The sequence below is a fragment of the Oryctolagus cuniculus genome, chromosome 12 (assembly GCF_964237555.1).
Source record: "Oryctolagus cuniculus chromosome 12, mOryCun1.1, whole genome shotgun sequence".
Taxonomy (NCBI): Eukaryota; Metazoa; Chordata; class Mammalia; order Lagomorpha; family Leporidae; genus Oryctolagus; species Oryctolagus cuniculus.
Genome location: NC_091443.1, coordinates 17,346,699 through 17,367,677, shown reverse-complemented (window position 1 = coordinate 17,367,677; position 20,979 = coordinate 17,346,699). Strand labels below are relative to the sequence as shown.

Sequence of the window (20,979 nt, the reverse complement as noted above, 5' to 3'; positions counted from 1 at the left end):
ACTCCCCAAACGCCTGTAATACCTGGGGCAGATTCAGGCTGAAACCAGGAGCCCAGGATGGAGTCCTGGTCTCCTTGTGAGTGGCAGGAACCAAAGTACTTGAGCCATTAACTGCTGCCTTCTGGGTGCACATTAGCAGAGAGCTAGAATGGGAACTGGAGCTGGGGCTCTTAACAAAGAAATGGGATGTAGGGATCCCAAGTGGCTTCTTGACCCCTGATACCTAAGGGCCTGCTTGTATCAATATCTTATATTTTCACCTTTCTAATGTCTTGCTGTGATTTTAGTTTGTATTTCTTTAGTGGCTAATTATGTTGAGCATCTTTTCTTTCTTTCTTTCTTTTTTTTTTTTTTTTAAGATTTGTTTATTTGATAGGCAGAGTTACAGGAGGGGGGGCAGAGAGAGAGAGAGAGAGCGAGAGCACGAGCGAGCGAGAGAGCTAGAGAGCAAGCAATCAATCAGTCTCCATCTGCTGATTTACTCCCCAATTGGTTGCAGTGGCTGGAGCTGAGCTGACCTGCAGCCGGGAGTCAATGTGGGCACAGGGGCTCAGGCACTTGGGTCATCTTCCAGGTGCATTGTTAGCAGGGAGCTGAATCGGAAGTGGAGCAGCTGGGACACGAACTGGGCCCATATAGGATCCCTATATGGCAGAGGCTTAACCCTCCATGCTGCAGTGCTGGCCCCATTGAGCATCTTTTCATGTGCTTGTTTGCCAAGCTAATTTTGTTTCTTTTCAAATATTTTCACAGAGAAAGCTGTATCATGGAACCAGTTAAATAGCCGAGGAGAAAGTGGTTAAAGCTTTGGTCTGTCCATAGCTGTAGGGGATTCCTTACTAGGGTTATGTGAGGGTGGTGGGATATGTGACCCTTGATACCAGGCAGGTGAGATAGTAGTTTATTAGCCATACTAGGGGGTAGTTACAACCTGAGGGGTGAGGGGCATGGCATGCCACACAGAACCATGTAGACATTGCACTTGGAAACAGAGTGAATCACCAGGGGCTGTAGGAGGCAGACTTTGTAGTAGCAGGAGGTTGAGGTGACCTTAGTTCCCGTGTGAACTAAAAGTGTTTGACAGGCTTATTTGAGTACATGTGGGCTATTAGGGAATGAAGTTTACCACTCAGGGAAAGGTAGGTCCATGCCTGGTCTCAATGAGAAGGAGGGTTGTTTGGCTTATTCAAAACCTTATATAAGCCAGGGAAAAGACCTTGTGGAGAGGCCATTCCAGGCCCTCAGGATTTTGCCTGATGTCAAGCACATATAACATTGGGTCTTCATTTCAGTCCACCCACCACATTGTCTTATAGATAATGATTATTTTTTCTCTGGCACTTTTCACATTTTTCTCTGTGTAGTGTTTAGCAGGCTTCCTTTGGCTTTGTCTTGTTTGGAATTTGCTCAGATTCTTCAATCTGTAGATTTTTGTCTTCTGCCAACTTTATGGAGCTTTTTGTTTCAGACACTTTTTCACACTTGTACATTTCCTGTGCTCTGTGACTCTGATGACATCAGTATTAGGTGGGTTTTTTTTTTTTTTTGTTATATTTTCACAGTGCCATAGATTATTTCCAGTTTTTAATCTCTTTATCTTTGTTCTTCAGTTCATTGGCTCTTTTCTCTGTTATCTCCACTCTGTTAAGAATCCGTTAGTCGGCCGGCACCGCAGCTCAATAGGCTAATCCTCTGCCTTGCGGCGCCAGCATACCGGGTTCTAGTCCTGGTCGGGGCGCCGGATTCTGTCCCGGTTGCCCCCCTTCCAGGCCAGCTCTCTGCTGTGGCCAGGGAGTGCAGTGGAGGATGGCCCAGCTCCTTGGGCCCTGCACCCGCATGGGAGACCAGGAGAAGCACCTGGCTCCTGGCTTCTGATCAGCGCGGCACGCCAGCCGTGGCGGCTATTGGAGGGTGAACCAACGGCAAAAGGAAAACCTTTCTCTCTGTCTCTCTCTCTCTCACTGTCCACTCTGCCTGTCAAAAAAAAAAAAAAAAAAAAAAAAGAAAAGAAAAAGAAAAAGAATCCGTCAGTCATTATTTAAACATTTGTTATTTTTTCCTATTCTAAAAGTTTCCATTTGGCTCTTTATATCTTTTATTTCTTTGTTGTGACTTTCTGCTTTTCTGTTTATTTCAAGAATGTTTTCATTTGAGCAATTTTATAATAGGTAGTTTAAAATGTTTGTCAGAAAATTCCAGCATTGATGTTACCTCATTTGTATCTGTTGTCTTTACCTTGCCATTTGAGGTTTCTGTTGTTCTCCTATTTGGATGATTTTCTGTTGTGGCCTAGATATTTTAAATTTTACATTCTGAGACCACCTCTTGTTGGATTTCTACAGCAGTGATTGACTTGGTTATATTTATGTTACAAGTTCCAACCCAGCATCTGTGGGCTGAAGCTCAGATGTCAGCTCCGTTCTCAGGTCCCTAGAGGGCACTTAGTGTTGACCAGGAGAGGGGGCTGGCTGTCAGCTCAACCCTCGGCTTCTTTGGTGTACTGATCAGGACTTCCTCCAAGCTTGTCTTCACTGGAGAGAATCCGGTGGTTGACAAACAACTTGATGAGGTCACGTTCCTGAGGTCCTCACAGCAATCCCCCTGGCTTTGGCTCTAGTACCCTGGTTCTTTGGGTCTCCTGCTTTTGGTTCTCTGGCCAGAAACCATCTTTTGCAGCAATTATGTGTGGGCCCAAGTGGTGAGGGTACAGAGGAAGACAAAACCCGTAACGAAGGACTCCCACCTCCCTGAGTGGAGAAACCAATTCCCCTCGAGTTTTGGGCTGAGAATTCCCTGGCCTCCACTGCCTCCTGCCATTACAGAATTTCCCGGGGTGTGGGAAAGAGAATGGAGAAGTGACAAGGCAGATTTCCACACTCCTTCTGTCTCCTAGGAGATCCTTTTCCCACTATTGGAGACAAATTAGGGAGTTTTCCCTGGTGCCCTTCTGCCCACAGTACGCATATCTGGATTTCTGGCTGCATTAAATTCATGCTGGGATATATCCGAGGGAGAATCAGTAAGTATGTCTGGTTTTGTGGTCCTCCCAGCTACATCGGCTGCTGCTTCGTTTTAATGCCCTCACATAGCTGATCCATATATTATTTTGTCTAGATTTTATAGTTGCTTTCAGTGGGACAGATAGGAGGGGTATGGCCTTACTTTATTGCACCTGAAACCACCACCTGGAAACCATTATTTATTTACTTATTCCAGAGGTTGGGGGTGGAGGAGATATAAGAAATGAATGAACTTCTCTCTACTAGATCACTCCCCAGATGTATGCAGTGGTCCATGGCTGGACTGGGCACTGAGGCTGGGACTCAGTCCAGGTCCCCCATTTGGGTGATAGGAATCCAATTACTTGAGCCATCATTGCTCTCCTAGAATCTGCATTAAGAAGCTGGAGTCAGGAGCTGGGTATTGAACACAGATACTCTAGTATATGAGTCTGTTAACTGGTATTTTAACCACTAAAACAAACGTTAGTCCTGAAACCATTTTTGATGTTTAATTTTTAGATATTAGCTATTAATGTTCCTAATTTTTTCTTTGAAAACCAAATTAGCACATATTTTAGAAGATAAAAATTTTCTTCTCTTATCTCGAGTAAAATGCATATTTTCCTTAATATTTTTCTTTATTCTTGGTAAGTTTATATTGCTTAAAAGGTACATCAATAGAGTATTGTTTAAATACTGATACTTTGAACTATGGTTGTGAATTGAGAGTTTTACATGAAACTAAACTGTGATAGACTAACTTTATCCATTTCATAGTGGAATTATACTGATCCAACAACACTTGGACATCTAGGCCTTAGCAATGGATTTACAGCAGCTCACTGCTGGCAAATACAGGGTTTAGGAATAGTTATTTATTTAATATATTCACTTACATCTCAAGACTATATGCGTGTTTGCAACCTGTGGTAGTCATATTGCTTTTTGGTAGTAACAGAGGGGGAATTTACCATACTGGGGGGCAAGAAAGTATTCAGGGTTATTGGTGAAGTCAAATTAAGTTAGTAAATCCAAAAATGTAGCTAACCTCCAAGATTTTGGAGATGCAGATAATATGAGGGGGAGAATTTATAGAATGATACATTCATTGGTGAGCCCCTGATCTGATGGTGGAAGTGTGGCAAGTAGCAATGGAGTGCCAGTGAAAACTGGTGCACTCTGTGCCTGGTGTCTGCCTCTCTAAATTTAAATATCCTTTCTTTTCTTCTTTTAACAACCATCTCAAGCAATTTTGAGTATTCCAACATTGTTGTGTTTGTTACACTCTATTTAGCTCTTTTGGTAGATGCAAAATACAACCATTTAGCTCTTGTAATAAGGAATTCATTGAAGGCAGGACCACATCTTACTTAGATTTGAGATCTTGGTTTTAGGAATAAGTATCTGGCACATGGTAGGTGTTAAATGATTATGTTTAATTGAAGCAATTATTATAGGGCTCTGTTTTTAAACTGCATTGTTGAGAGTAACCTTCCTCTTAAGAAACAACTTTATTAATTCTGGGTGGGCTTCTCCTGATTGATAATATTCATTTTGGGTCGTATTGTCTTGCCTTTTGATCACTTGGCAGTCTTAGTAGGTTACCAGCGGTGTGAATTTTGCCTGTTTGGATGCTGCATATTTTGTATTCCTTAAATATTCTTAAATGTTTTTCTTAGGTTGAAGTTAAGTTACTTGAAAATAATTTGAAACTAAGTTCTTGCTTTTTTTTTTTTTTTTTTTTTGATGTTCAAAGCAATACTTAGTGTAGGTTTAATTTATTCCCTTCTGTGGAGACATGACTTTAACTGTAGAGTAAGCTTACCAATTTCTATTAAATGCTCATTGGGAATTTTGATTAGGATTTTGTTGAATCTTTAGATCACTTTGGAGAGAATTGGTATCTTCTTGTCTTAATTTTTTTTAAACTTTGTTTTTCATGGCTTTATTATCAAGAATGGCTATGATATGTAAAACTAGCATTTTGGTTTGGTCATTTGTATTTGCATTGTTTTAGTAATGTTTTATTTTCCAGGCCAGTGACCCTTAATCTTGATTGAGTGATAGAATCATCTGGGAATTTAAACCTGCTAGTGCCAAGACACACCTTAGATCACTGAATCAGAAACTCAGGCCTAGAACTTAGTCTTGGCATTGAAAATCTGTATGTATATATGTGCATGCATACATGCTTCTCCCAACCCCATTTCTGATATGCAGTGAGGGTTGAGAACCTGATTTAGGGTCTAGCGTTGTGGTACGTGTTAAGCTGCTGTTTGTGATGCTGGCATCCTGTATCAGAGCACTGGTTTGAGTCCTGCCTGCTGTGCTTCTGATCCAGCTCCTTGCTAATGTGCCTGGGAAGGTAGTGGAAAATGGCCTAAGTGCTTGGGCCCCTGCCACCCATGAGAGAAGCTAGGCTTCTGGCTTTGGCCTGGTCCAGCCTCAGCTGTTGTGGCTGTTTGGGGAGTGAACCAGTGGATGGAGTATATCTTTCTCTTTCTCTGTTTCAAATAAAAAAATAAATAGAATCCTGATATTTCTATAACTTTAGCAAGTTTGTAATATTTAATTTAAAGATGCATCTGATTTTACATTCATAATACACACAAATTTACACATTATAAAAAACATACTTAAGGCCCAGGAGCTTATTGCATATTTCTGTAAACAAGAGAGGAACTGTTAAGAGTAGCTGTGGCGTTATTCTTAAGTGTTGAAATTTAACTGAAATGTGATCCCTGTTAAACATAAGAGTAGGAATAAGAGCGGGAAAAGATGTACAATTTGGGACATGCTCAAGCTGACTTGCCCCAAATGGTAGAGTTAGAAACATACCAGGGGACTCCAATTTAATCCCATCAAGGTGGCATGTACCAATGCCATCTCACCAGTCCAAGTGATCAATTTCAGTTCACAGTTGATCATAATGAAAGGACTAAGAGTCAAAGGAAGCACATAAACAAGTCTAGTACCTGCTACTACTAACTGATAGAATAAAAGGGAGAGTGATCCAACATGGGAAGCGAGATACTCAGCAGACTCATAGAATGGTGGATGTCCTAAACAGCACTCTGGCCTCAGAATCAGCCCTAAAGGCATTCTGATCTGGCTGAAAAGCCCATGAGAGTATTTCAGGCATGGAAAGCCAAGACACTCTGGCAAAAAGATCTCTGTGAGTGAGATCCCAGTGGAAAGAACAGGTCTTCAAAGAAGGAGGTACCTTTCTCTGAAGGGAGGAGAGAACCTCCACTTTGACTATGACCTTGTCTAAACAAGATAAGAGTCGGAGAACTCAGAGGGCTTCCATAGCCTTGGAAACTCATGACTGGAGCATAGGGAGATTACTGATGCCATAGACAGGAGTGTCAATTGGTAAAGTCAACAACAGGAGTCACTGTGCACTTACTCCTCATGTAGGATCTCTATCCTTAATGTGCTGTACATTGATATTTAATGCTATAACGAGTACTCAAACAGTATTTTTTACTTTGTGTTTCTATGGGGGTGCAAACTGTTGAAATCTTGAATTAATGCATACTAAACTGATCTTCTGTAAAAAAAAAAAAAAAAAAAAAAAAGAGTGGCCGTGGCAAGAGGTGGAAAGTAGTGTGACATGTTCAGGTGATAGGATTCAGGTTATTTATGTTCTTCAGATCCTGTCATTATTTTCAAGGTCCATCATTTAAGATGCTTTCCTTTCCTTTTTTTTTTTTTTTTAAAGATTTATTTATTTATTTGAAAGTCAGAGTTACACAGAGAGAGGAGGGACAGAGAGAGAGAGAAAGGTCTTCCATCTGATGGTTCACTCCCCAATTGGCTGCAATGGCTGGAGCTATGTGAATCCGAAGCCAGGAGCCAGGAGCTTCTTCTTCCATGCGGGTGCAGGAGCCCAACGACTTAGGCCATCCTCTACTGCATTCCCAGGCCATAGCAGAGAGCTGGATTAGAAGTGGAGCAGCTGGGTCTCGAACTGGCACCCATATGGGATGCTGGCGCTTCAAGCCAGGGCATTAACCCGCTGCGCCACAGCGCTGGCCCCAAAATGCTTTCCTTTGTAATGCTTTTGTGTATCTTTTTGTTTTTATGCCACTATATAACATACCAGTGTTCAGAGACTTTATGTCATTGGAATGCGCAGTTCTTTAGCATGAGTTCATTCCCTTTACCATACAGCACTGCAGCTCTAGGTGTTATATGTGGTTCCTTAGACTGGTGCATGATTTCTGTCCTCCACATCCTCCTCTTAACCGTAGACTGCCCTGCGTGGGTGCCTCCTGGGCCTGTGCAACAGCTCTGTGCAGGTTAGGGGGCGGACCCTGGAAGGGACTGGCAAACCTTCCCTTTATTGGTTGCACTTGATTGCTCTGGCTTCTGCACCTGCCCTCCCTCAGCAGTGCCTGAGGTCCGTGCCTCCAGCTCCACATTTCTACCAACATTTGGTATAATTTAGTTATAGAGCAGATTACTGTGTGCTAGTATGTGGCACATACTGTTCTAGGCACTTGGGATATATCTGAACAAAACCAGAAGAAAAAGTGAAAATAAAAAATTCTGTCTTGAAGCTTATATTCTAGGTTTCTAGTATTTGCCAGTTTGGTAAATGTATGGTAATATTTCAGTGTTTTATATCTGTCTAAATATGTTTTTGCATATGTCTTCATAGCAGTAGCCATTTGGGATTCTTTTCTAGTGAGTGAATTTCCCTGTGTTCTATTGGATGGCTACTATTTTTCTGTTGGGATACAGGAGTTTTGTTATCTCTTGCTGGTTGTAGATATTGTCAGATACTAAATATATGATTTGTCTTTGGCCCTAATTCATGAAACATTGCTGCTGAAACTCTTGTAATTTCCTGAGTAGTGCAATGGTAGGAGCTTCTTATATTTGATTGTGTCCTTTTTCTTGATGCAAGAGATTCTAAAACCTTTGGATGGGTGTCTTTTGTATGCTAATGAAATGACTAGTGTCTGGAGTTTTAGGTAGCTTCAGGAATGTAGTAGGGGTGCTGATCCCCCAAAAGACCAAAAGGTAATTAGAGTTGGGACTTTAAAGCCCCATTCCGAACCTCAGGGTGGATGAGGCGAAAGAGGCTTGAGTTACTCACCAGCGACCAGTGATCTAATCAATCATGCTTGTATATTGAGGCCTCTACAGAAGCTCTACATGGCTTTGGAGAGCTTCCAGGGTGGTGAATGCAGGCACGTGCTGGGAGGGTGGTGCACCACATCTCCATGGGGAGAGACACTTCTGCACTTGGGACTCTTTTTTTTGGGTGTGGGAAGATTGATTTTTATTTGGGCTTATCACAGGGATTAGAGCCATTTTGTCCTCAGAACAATTACACCACAGGAAATGTGTCATTGAGTCAGTCCAGAAACGTTTGGCCAGCTGAATCTTGTGGGGAGCAAACCGGACTAGACTGTTGCTGGAATTAAGACTTATTCTATGCATCTGCTCTCCCACAATATGGCGCTGGGAGAGAAGTAAACAGCTTCCGCACAGCTGCCTCCAGTTCAACCAATTAACTGTAGGACTTGCTCCTGATTGGAGAGCAGCGTACTCGGCGTGTGGGCAGCCGAGTTGGGATTGGCGGAGGAGGACTATAAAGGAGGAGAGAGACGGCATGCACCAGGAACATCTATGGGGAACATCTAAGGGAACCCGTGCAGCCCCCGAGAAAGCCGGCCGGCGGTGTGCCGCTCCCCTGCGGAGGTGGGGAATGCGGCCAGGGGGAGCTGCCCTTCCACGGAGGTGGAAGGGATAGTAGCCAACCCGGGAAGAACCAGCAGCAAACCCGGGGAGGGCCGAGCAGACGAAGGAACAGCGCAGGGTCCTGTGTCGTTCCCCCACGAAGACGGGGAGCGACATAATGGTGCCATGACTCGGATAGGAAACCTAGCTCGGATAGGAAACCTGACTCGGATAGGAAACTTAGGAGGGAAGAAACGGGAAGAACTGGGAAATTACCGGAGAGAGAGACTAGCAAACAGCCTAGGGAAAAGCCGGACGAAAAGGGTGCCGGAAGAAGCTATTGAAAGCCTAGGCATAGACTCAGATACGGACTACGGGGGGAAGCTGGGAGAAATCTCTAAGGTCGAAAGCGAAAGTGAAAGCTAGAACAAACAGACTCGGACGCGGACTGTGGGGAGAGGTCAGGAGAAATGAGGGAGGAATATCGTTGGAGGAAAGCTTGGGGAAACATACCGGGTAGAGAAAACTGTTAGGGAAATTGAAGCCGTGGGGGGCAGGCCGAGGCGGAAACGGAAGCCACTTTGGGGTTCTCAAGTTAGCCCGGGAATAGGGGGCGAAAAGTTGAAACCAGAAGCTGAAACGTGAGCCAGGTTGGGATCCGTCTGATTAGCCCGGGGAGCAAAGGACGGGAAGCCAAACCGTGGGGCGGAGACGTACGCTGGGTTGAATTCGCCAGGCTAGCCCGGGGAACTTAGATTGAATGCTAGTGGCGGACACGTAAGCTACACGCTGTGTGACTCGCGGAGGCTGCCGTGCGCAGAGAGAGCGTGCGGGGCACAAGTAGATAGGGAACGGGGCTGGCGTAGGCCGTGGTGCAGACGCGAAGGGCGTGGAGACCGCGGAGCGCGCGAAGCCAAGCCGCGCAAAGCCGGGAAGCCGCGCAGATGAGAGACGCGGGCTGAAGCGGCTCGGCGGGAAAGCCGCGGAGAAATAGCCTCGGGGCGGAGCCTGCCGGCAGGGCGAGGCGCCAGGAAGCTGCGGGGATAAGAGAAACAGAAGTTTAGAAGTAAAGTGAGAGAAATAGGAATGTTGGCAGACAGAAGTAAAATGGGAGAAATAGGAATGCCCGGAGATAGAGAAATAGAGAAAAATAAGGCCTCCCCTCAACATGGCAATGAGAAAGCTTGGATTCGGTCTGCCTGATTAAATGAGGCGATGAGCACGATGAGCACCTGCGGCGGCTAGCAGCTTATGCGCCGCAGGTCACCGAAGACAGGCACGAATTAACATCAGTAAAGCTTCCCCACAATGCAACAATTAGGAGGCTTGGATTCGGTCTGCCTGATTTAAGGCGGTAAGCGCCAGCAAGCAGCTCGACCAGAGTATGAGCTGCAGGTCACCGAAGATAGGCACAAACCAACACTAATAAGTCTCCCCCACAATACGGCAATGAGAAGGCTTGGATTCGGTTTGCCTGATAGGTTTTGTAAACACCTGCAGGCAGTTCTAGCAGAGCAGAGCATGCGCTGCAGGGCACCGAACACAGGCACGCATCAGCGCCTAAAAACCTCCTCACAATGGCGAAGAGAGGACCCGGATTCGGTTTTCCTGATTGATAGGACTTGTAAGAGCCTGTGGCAACTCTAGCAAGTAGAGCAGAGTGTGTGCCGCGGGACACCGAAGACAGGCGCGTATCAACGCCAAAAATAAAAAGAAAGGGGGATCTGTGGGGAGCAAACCGGACTAGACTGTTGCTGGAATTAAGACTTATTCTATGCATCTGCTCTCCCACAATATGGCGCTGGGAGAGAAGTAAACAGCTTCCGCACAGCTGCCTCCAGTTCAACCAATAAACTGTAGGACTTGCTCCTGATTGGAGAGCAGCGTACTCGGCGTGTGGGCAGCCGAGTTGGGATTGGCGGAGGAGGACTATAAAGGAGGAGAGAGACGGCATGCACCAGGAACATCTATGGGGAACATCTAAGGGAACCCGTGCAGCCCCCGAGAAAGCCGGCCGGCGGTGTGCCGCTCCCCTGCGGAGGTGGGGAATGCGGCCAGGGGGAGCTGCCCTTCCACGGAGGTGGAAGGGATAGTAGCCAACCCGGGAAGAACCAGCAGCAAACCCGGGGAGGGCCGAGCAGACGAAGGAACAGCGCAGGGTCCTGTGTCGTTCCCCCACGAAGACGGGGAGCGACAAATCTTATTGCTTAAAATATACATATTCACAATAACTGACAAGTGGTAATGGGCCTTGCACAGGAAATGTGTTAGCGTTTGCAAATCTCCCTACTCTAGCACCAACTCCCCCCCCCCCCCCCAATCCCTTTCTCTTCATTCTCCTGGAAGACTGGGCTCCCACATCCCAGGCCCCCTAGCCTGTCCTTCAGTTCCCCATGTCCATCTCTCTCCTAGCAGGGTGGCCTCCCACGGCAGATGCCAGGCTGTGACTCAGGAATCAAACCGGCTCCTTTCTTCTCTTGCCTTTAGGGTAGGGTGCTGCAGTGGCTCCAACGGTTAGCACTCGGACCAGATCCCCACTCTTCACTGGGGAAGACCGTCTGTGAGGGTCAGGATTCTTCCTTTTGATCAGTTAACTGAGGCAGGATTCATTTTGGTAAAACTTGTTCTCCTTTGAGACAGTTCAGTGAGTTGTTTGGGATTCAGCATAAGAGGGGTGGGAGGGAAGGCATCTGATGGCTGCAGTGGCACTCTGGGTGCACCTGCTGGGACTCAGCTGAGGGAAGTAATCCCTGTGGTCCTGTGGCGCCCACCAAAGCCTCACGCCAACTCTGGGCAGGGCCACTGCTAGCACAGGCTTGTCGCCGAGGTCCAATCATGAGTCCCTCTGAAACATCACTGTTGTCTTCTGCACTTGGGACTTTCCTGAGCCTTGTCCTGTATAACCTCTTTATCTGGCTGTTCCTTTGTATCCTTTACAATATCTTCCCCAACTCCCCACCAAGGTTGGTTTACTTAATTGAAAGGGAGAACGACCAAGGGTGGGAGTGGTGGAGAGAGAGAGAGAAAGAAAGAAAGATAGTTTATCCCCAATGGCTGCAATAGCTGGGTCTGGGCCAGGCTGAAACCAGGAGCCAGGAACTCCATCCTGGCCTTCCATTTGGGTGACCAGGGCCCAAGTACTTGGAGTATCTGCTACTGCTTTCCTAGGCATATTAGCAGGGAGTGGGATCAGAAGCAGAGTAACTGGAATACTTCATTATTGGATGCTGGTGTCACAAGTGGTGGCTTAACCTGCAATGCCAAAAAAGCCAGCCCCTACAATATCCATTATGATAAGCTAATAGTAGTAAGTACAGTGTTTCCCCGAATTCTGTGAAGCATTGAAGCAAATTATTGAACCTCCTGTTTGTAGCCAAAGTTGGACAGTTGTTGGTAACCTGGGGACCTACTCCTAGCAACTGCTTTTGAAGTAGAACAGTCCTGTGATACTGAGCCTTCCTACTTACTACCTGCTAATTCCAGGTAGTTGGTGTCAGAATTCAGTTGAATTGTTGAGTTCATACTGGTGTCAGGGAGATTTAGAGAGCTGTATAGTGTGAAAATCCAGGTTTGGTGTCAGAAGTCTTAGGAGCAAAGGAACAGTTTCCTTAGGGATGTTTAGATCCTCCATTGTTTGTAATCAGAGTGCATATAATCTCTTTAACAGGTTAATTATATATTTACACTTATATCATTTGGAGAATTACTTAGTAACAGCCTTCTGTAGTAATAGTGTTCATACTGTAAGGTTAGGGTTAGCTTTCCTTGCTATGTGAGGAGGTTCATGGAAGTTTTTTTTTTTTTTTTTAAGATTTATTTATTTACTTGAGAAGTAGGGTTACGGACAGAAACAGAAAGGTCTTCCATCTGCTGGTTCATTTCTCAGATGTCCGCAATGGCTGTAGCTGAACCAATCCAAAGCCAGGAACCAGTAGTCTCCTCTGGATCTCCCATGTGGGTGCAGGGGCCCAAGCACCTGGGCCATCTTCTACTACATTCCCAGGCCATAGCAGAGAGCTGTATCAGAAGAGGACCAGTCAGGACATGAACCAGTGCTCCTGTGGGATGCTAGCACCGCAGACGGAGGCTTAGCCCACTATGCCACAACGCCAGCCCGGCAGTTGTCCTTGATTGAAGTTTAAATTGTCAAAGGCCTAACATCATTATTGTCAACTTTCTTGTCTGTGTCCCAGCACTCCTGAATTAATACTCTTGTCAGTGATAGTGGCCCTGTGTATTAGTGGTTTTCAGTTGGCAGTGGAGTAGAGCATTGTATAGACTTTAAAAAAAATGGTTTTTGAATCATACTTTCATTCTGTACTATATTCTCCCATGGGTAAGCAGTTGGGAATCATTGGATGAAAATAATTAGTGTGAAATTTAGGTAGGTAAATATCAAATACTAAATTTCTTAACTGTGAAGTCTGGTAGGAAATTGATAGGATAGTTTTAGAAGACATGTGCTTTAAAGAATTTGAAAGACATACTGGTTTCTTTATAAAAGAGTCGTTCAAAACACAGTCATTCATTACTAAATTACAATTATGATTCTTGTTTTTTTTTTTGTTAAATCGTCAGATACTCTGTTAATGATGTACGTTATAACTTCTATTTCTGGAAGAGAAATTTGCATATAGACTGACCAGTACCTGTTGTATTTTGAAAAGCGGTTATAGATTTAAAATTAACTCTTTTTTAAAATTCTCCAGATGATGGTGTTGATACTTCAAGTGGAACAAAGAAAGAAGATCTGAATGACAAAGAGAAAAAAGATGAGGAAGAAATTCCTGCACCTGCATATAGGGCCAAATCAATCCTGGAGAGCTGGGTATGGGGCAAGCAACCAGGTATTATAATCTTCTCAGGTTTGGTACTTTGAAAACCTTTACACTCCTTTTCTAAGTATTGTAGATAGACTTTTTAATTAATAAATTAAATATGCTAAAGTATATGGATATAAAACCTAAAACTTATTTTTAAATATGTAGTTCACTGGTATTAAATGCTTTCACATTGTTGTGCAATCATCACCACCATTTAGCTCTGGAACTTTTTCATTTTCTTCAGCTGAAACTTTGTAACCATTAAATACTAGCTTAGCTAGAAATTTGCTGAAATGTATCTTTTTTGTTTTTAAGGTGTATTTATTTATTTATTTGAAAGGCAGAGTTACAGAGAGGGAGAGAGGGAGAGACAGAGGCAGAGAGAGAGATCTTGCATCTGGCTGCAATGACCAGGACCAGCTCATACCAAAGCTAGGAGCCAGGAGCTTCATCCAGGTCTCCAGCATCACTACAGGGGCCCAAGTACTTAGGCCGTCTTCTGCTGCTTTCCCAGGGGCATTAGCAGGGAGCTGGATCAGATGTGGAGCAGCCAGGACTTGGAGGGACACCCAGCAACACCAGCGCTGCAGGTGTGGCTTAATGTACTTGCCACAGCACCAGCCCCTGAAGTGTGTCTTGTATTTCCTCTCTTTTTATTTTGATCTTGCTAGAAGTTAACAATTTAGTTGACTTTTTCCAAAGACCTAGTTTTGATTTCATTTTTTTCTGGTTTCTTTTTCATTGATTTCTGCTTTAATCTTTATTATTCCTTTCTGCTTGTTTTGTGTTCCATCTCATTTGTTTCTTTTAGTGGATGGAAGGTCTCTGTGTCTCTCCCCCTCTCTCTCTGACTTTCAAATAAATGAATGTACTTTGGAAATTTATATTCATTATTCATTAAATAAAAGTTAAAAATAAAAACAAACAAACAAAAAAAAACAAATAAATGAATGGGTCTTAAAAAAATTCCCCTTGAGACTTCTTCTTTGATGCATGGAGTATTAGGGATATGTTGTTTAGTTTTCAAGAGGTTGGAGATTTTCATGTTATTGTCCTATTACTGTGATTTTCAGTTTGTTCTCATTGTTCTGGAGAACATACTTTGTATGATTTTAGTTCTTTTACATTTGTTGAGGTTTGTTTTATGGTTCAGGATATGATATTTCAGTATTTGTTGTTTGGATATTTGAAAAAATTGTATGTTCTATTGTTGACTAGAGTGTCCATAAATTTTGATTGGATGCTGTTGATTGTGTTGTTGAATTCTCCTTTGTCTTGTTAATTTTCTGTCTGGTTCTATTAGTTATTGTGAAAAGGAGAATTTGAAGTCTCCAATTGTAAAAGTATTTGGTTCACATATTTTACAGTTCTGTTGTTTGGTGCATGCATTTTAGGACTTTGTGATTTTGCTCTATGTTCCTGGTAATCATCTTTGCCCTGATGTTTCACATTAATATAGCCACATCTGCTTTCCTCTGATTAGTGTTTGCATGATCTTTTTTATTTTTCATTTTCCATTTGTTCTGTTTCTCATTTCTCTGTTTTGTTTTATTTTTCCTGCCTCCCCATGGTTTACTTGACCATTTTTTTTTTATTTTTTAAAGATTTATTTATTTCTTTGAAAGACAGATTTACAGAGAGAGAGAAGGAGAGACAGAGAGAGAGAGACCTTCCATCTGTTGGTTCACTCCTCAAATGGCCACAATTGTTGGAGCTGGGCTGATCTGAAGCCAGGAGCCAGGAGTTTCTTCTGGGTCTCTTACCTGAGTGCAGAGGCCCAAGGACTTGGTCCATCTTTCCCTGCTTTCCCAGGCACAATAGCAGAGAGCTGGATCAGAAGTGGAGCAGCTGAGACTCAAACCAGCTCCCTTACGGGATGCTGGCACTGCAGGTGGTGGCTTTACCTGCTATGTCACAGCCCTGGCCCCACTTGACCATTTTTAAGGTTTAATTTTGGTGTATCTAAAGTGTTGGCTATAATTTCCTGGTATTGTTTTTACCAGTTATGTATAGAAACTTTACCTCCCTTTAGGTCTCTTTAAGCTTTCTTGTTGTTACTATACTTACCTTGAGTATTTCCTTTGTATACATTTGTAATCATATCTGACAGCATTATAATTTTTGATTATGTAAATGTAAATGTAAATGAGGGAAGACAAGAGGTAAAGAAAAGTCTGTTGTATTTATCCATATGTGTGCTTATCAGGGTATTCCTGAAGTCTAAGATTCCTTATCATTTCCATTCTGTTTGGACAACTTCCTTTTATTTTCTTTGAGTGTGAGTCTCCTGGCAATAAATCCTTTTAATTTTCCTTTATCTGAGAGTTTTTGATTTTTTTCGTTATTCTGAGAACATTTTTTGCTAGACATAGCATTCTAGGTTAATGGTCTTTTTCTTTCATTTCTTGAAGAATATCTTGCACTTTCATCTGGCTTCCATGGTTTCTGATGAAAAATTCATTGTCATTTGAATTATGTTTCACGATAGTTAAGTGTTGTTTTCCTGGGCTGCTGACAAGATGTCTTTGGTTTTCCACAGTTGAAGTATTATGTGTTTTAGTTGGGTTTCTTTGAATTCTTTCTATTTGGGATTAGCTTACCTTTTCGGATCTGTAGATTTATGTCTAAATTTAAGCTATTATTTATTAGAAACTATTATTTATTAGAATATATTTTCAACTTTGTTTTCTTTATTCTCCCTTGAGGAGTTCATTGGCAATGTTAGATTTTTTTTATAGTTCCACAGTCCCTGGGACTGTCCCCTCCCCTGATGTATTTTCTGTTTCTCAAATTGGGTAACTTCTATTTTCCAGCATACTGTTTCTTTGCTTTTCCCCCTCCATTCTGCTGTTGAGTGCTTTTACTGAGCCTTTTTCTTTGGTTATTACGTTTTTCAAGTCTATAATTTCTTATTGGTTCTTTTCCCTTTTTAAGCCGCCTATCCCTCCCTCAAGTTATTTCACATATGTTCATAGTTGTTCATTATTTTTAAAAAAGCATTTTTAATTCATGGGCACTTTAAAATCCTTGTTAGATTATTCTGATAGCTCTTATTTTGGAATTTCTATCAGCTGATTACCTTTTACAATTCAGTTTTAGATTTTTTTAGTTCTTGGTGTGATGAGTAACTTTGTGTTGAAATGTGGATATTTTCATGGTCGTACTTAAACCTCTGATAAATTGGCTTTCTGTGATGTTTCAAATTGGAGTTGTCTGTGTCAGTGATTGATGGGCTAAGCAGTCAGGACTGGGCCTGGATAAGCAGGAGAAAGAAGGCAGGAAGAGCATGTGGATTCTCAAGGAGGTGGCTATCCTCTAAGCTTTGGACTGGTTTCTGGGATTTGCAGTCAAGCAGAGGGAAACCTATTATTATTATTTAAATATTTTATTGATTTATTTACTTGAGAGGCAGAGTTTCAGACAGAGAGACAGAAAGGTCTTCCATCTGCTGGTTCACTCCCCAAATGGCCACAATGCCTGGAGCTGAGCCAATCTGAAGCCAGCAGCCAGGTGCTGCTTCCTGGTCTCCCTTGGGGGTGCAGGGACCCAAGGACTTGGGCCACTTTCTACTTTCCTAGGCCATAGCAGAGAGCTGGATCAGAAGATGAGCAACCAAGACTAGAACCAGCACCCATATGGGATGCTGGTTTTGCAGGTGGAAGATTAACCTACTGCGCCATGGCACTGGCCCTGAAAATATTATTTAAAGGTGGAATTTAATGAGTCTTCAGGAAGCATCAAGCTCTTACTTCTTAAAACTGATTTATGGAAGAAGGTTCTCTCAAGAATATGTCCTTGATAGGGCTTTCTCCATGAAGGTGCTCACATGGTCCTGGGCCAGCTGTTTGCCTTAAGAGCTGCTTGGCAGGATGCCTTGGGTGAGGGCAGGGCTGCTATTTTATCTGTAAACTCAGAGTGGAATTTAAATTGTTTTCCCTAACTCTCAGCTCTGAGCTGCTGGAGTTTCTGTGACCAAAGCTCCAGGGCTCCCATTTTACCACTGGTGCTAGATGAGCTGTGCCATAGCATCTGTGCGGTTGGGGATGCTGCACCCTGGGCCCCAGAGAGCAGTGAGGTGTGTCCCTCTAATGCCTTCTGGGATCTGTCACTTCCTATGGAAGCATATTCAGGTGATGGATAGTCAGAAAACTGGTGCCTTCTATCCAAGGGAAGTCTATGGAGTGTTGCTGTTAAGTGTAAGGATCCGAGGCTGCAAGACTGATTACTATCTGCCTTATGGCTAATAAATGTCAGAGACACGGGCTGGTGCTGTGGCACAGCTGGTAAACCTGTTTCCTGCAACACTGGCATCCTGTATGTGTACCAGTTAGAGTCCTGGCTGCTCCACTTCTGATCCAGCTCCCTGCTGATGGCCTGGGAAAGCAGTGGAAGGTGGCCCAAGCCTCTGGACCCCTGCCACCTGCGTGGGAGACTCAGAAGTTTCTGGCTCCTGGCTTCAGCCTGGCCCAGCCAGGTTGTTATAGCCATTTGGGGATTGAACCAACAGATGGAAGATCTCTTTCTTGGTGTCTCTGCTTCTCTGTCTTAAACTAACTCTGCCTTTTAAATAAATAAATAAATCTTTAAAAATAAAGAAAGAAAGAAAGAAATGTCAGAGACAGAAAAAGCTCAGGAGAGCTCTGCTGTTGCCCCTACCCCCACCCCCAGTGCTGGTGTAGGGGAATGATAGGAGATAACAATTTATAATTCAACTATAATTATTTCTACTTTTAGGCAAATTTAGGCTTGAAGAATTCTTTCAGTTGTTCTTATTTATATGATTGTCTTTTAGCTCCTTAAGAAACATTTCCTTAATATGGAAAATTTCAAACATACAGAAATAGAGAGGTAGTATAAATACCACTTACCACATGGTCTTTTTTTTAAAAAAAAATTAACTTATCTTTAAATTTTTTAAGGTAAACAAGTTTCATGTATTTCATGTATACAGATTTAGGAACATAGTAATACCTCCCATCCTACCCTTCCTCCTCCCCACGCCCCCACCCTTCCTCCTCCTTCCTCTCTTTTTCCCTCTCTACCTTCAGTTTACTTTATACTCATAAGATTAACCCTACACTAAGCAAAGAGTTCAACAAATAGTAATAAGAACAAAACATGGGGCCAGTGCTGTGATGCGGCAGGTTAACGCCATGGCCTGAAGCACTGTCATCCCATATGGGCATCGGTTTGAGACCCAGCTGCTCTACTTCCGATCCAGCTCTCTGCTATGGCCTGGGAAAGCAGTAGAAGATGGCCCAAGTCCTTAGGCCCCTTCATCCGTGTGGGAGACCCAGAAGAAACTCCTGGTTCTTGGCTTTGGATCGGCGCAGCTCCTGCCATTGCGGCCAATTGGGGAGTGAACCATCGGATGGAAGACTCTCTCTCTCTTCTCTCTCTGTAACTCTTTCAAATAAATCAATAAATCTTAAAAAAAAAAAAAAAAAAGAACATAACACTGTCCCTCAATGTTCTTCTTTTATTAAAAATAATTTTTATTTATTAGTAAGAGAGGAACACGAGCATCTGCACCCATCTGCTGTTTAACTCCCCAAATGCCTGCAATTGCCAGAGCTGGGCCAAGCTGAAGATGGGATCTGGGAACCCAGTCCAGGTCTCCAGTGTGGGTGGCAAAGACCCACGTCCTTGAGCCATCATCTGTTGCCTCCCAGGGTACACATTAGCAGGCAGCTGGAATCCGGAGCAAAGCTGGGACTTGAATCTGACCGTCTGATATTAGAAGCAGGCATCCAGCCAGCATCTTTCTGACTAGGCCATATGCCTGCCCCTCATAGCACATTCTAACTCATTACTTTAGCTTCTAAAATATTCCTATAATTGTGTTACCTTACATGTGTCTTGCATGCTGGGTAATTTTATTGAAACTTTAAGAAATTTGAATTTAGTTTCATAATATGAAAATGATGGCTAAAGTTTTTCTCTGTCTAGGAAATGTGCTGATAAGTACTGATTTTGTGTTAACGGTAATACTATGTATACTGAGAGACAGCATTATCATGATGGCTAAGAGCGGTCTGTGTCATATGCGGTACTCTTCCCTGTAACCTTGGGCAAATTACATAAACTGTTCTGTGCCTCTGTTTCCACATCCTTAAAATGGATGTACAGTGCCACTTTGTGGCGGCGGGTGTGAGGATTGCCTGAGCTAGTACATGAGAAGTGTTTAAGAGTGTTTTTGGCACATGCTGTACACTTGAGTATTAGCTGTTGTCATAAACCATTATCTCAGCTTATAACAAACCATGCCAAGGCACTGACAGGTTGGGCGTTCTCATGTCTCGTTTTCTAGATGTGAATGAACTGAAGGAATGTCTTTCTGTGCTGGTGAAAGAGCAGCAGGCTCTGGCCATTCAGTCAGCCACCACCACCCTGTCGGCCCTGAGGCTCAGGCAGAGGCTGGTGATCTTGGAACGCTACTTCATTGCCTTGAACAGAACTGTCTTTCAGGAGAATGTCAAAGTTAAGTGGAAAAGCAGCAGCATTTCTCTGCCTCCTGTGGACAAAAAAAGGTAATAATAAAATGAAAAAAACTCTATTGTCAGCTAAAAATAAAATTTAGGCTGTTTGTCTTAGGCAATAAAGGTTTGTTCTTCTCCTTGTGGAATTTTATTATTGCTTTCCCTTGTATGTTTCATATAATCTGCAGACAGGACTTGAGATTTGCTCATGCACAACAGGCCATGCTGCATAGTCTGCATCAGTATTTTAAAGACCTTTTCTGCCAGTAACTGTAGAAGCCAGCCAGAGTCTAGATCATTTCAGGTCTAGATTTAAAAATGGGATCTGAACGTACATTCTTTTTGTTTTGTTTTGCTACTAAGTAGGGAACAGTTAGATGATAATGTTTGTGCCTTGAATTAGTTTACATAATTCCTTTTTTTCTTTCTCATGTGATATTCTTTTATTATGAGATGCTTTCAAACATAGGGTTTTTAGTTGGATGATGTCTACTGGTTCATCTGCAGATTTCCTCTGTGGTATTCATTAGCAGCCATGAGACTGCCTAAGACCTGTATAAATTTCCAGACTGTAGCTGTTTGCCAAACTTGTGTCCTCAGAGGGCTGCATATTTTATGTAGTTAGTCTGCATTATTTGGTTGTGGTAGTGACTTTTCCTCCCTGGAGAGCACATGGGATGTTCAGGAAGCAGAGAGAATTGGGGGCTTCCCCTATGGCCATCTTGCCATCCAGTGGCAAGAATGTCAATGGTAGCATATTTCCTTGGTGTTTGTTTTATTTTAAATCTACCTGAAGTCACATTACATGTCATAGTTTTAGCGTAAATTAAGACAGGTGACGGGCTGGGTTCCTGCCTGTTTGATGATAGTGGCACAGTCCCTGCTTTGCTTCTTGGTGAGGGTGAGCAGTGGCTGTGGTGGCTGTTGACCTATCAGAGGGGCTCTGCGTAGGTGGGTATTAGGTGCTGAGGTTCTCTGGGC

At 43.2% G+C, this 20,979-nt stretch overlaps 1 protein-coding gene across 3 annotated transcripts in view; it reads left to right on the top strand.

Annotated features, from left to right (window-relative positions):
- Positions 1–20,979, top strand: part of HERC2 (HECT and RLD domain containing E3 ubiquitin protein ligase 2) — a 233,159-nt gene that overhangs the window by 39,093 nt on the left and 173,087 nt on the right. For all 3 annotated transcript variants that reach the window (XM_051822208.2, XM_051822209.2, XM_051822210.2), the window contains exons 4-5: positions 13,406–13,543; positions 19,830–20,049. In XM_051822208.2, coding sequence (XP_051678168.2) covers positions 13,406–13,543; positions 19,830–20,049 — 358 coding nt within the window. The remainder of the gene's footprint in view (positions 1–13,405; positions 13,544–19,829; positions 20,050–20,979) is intronic.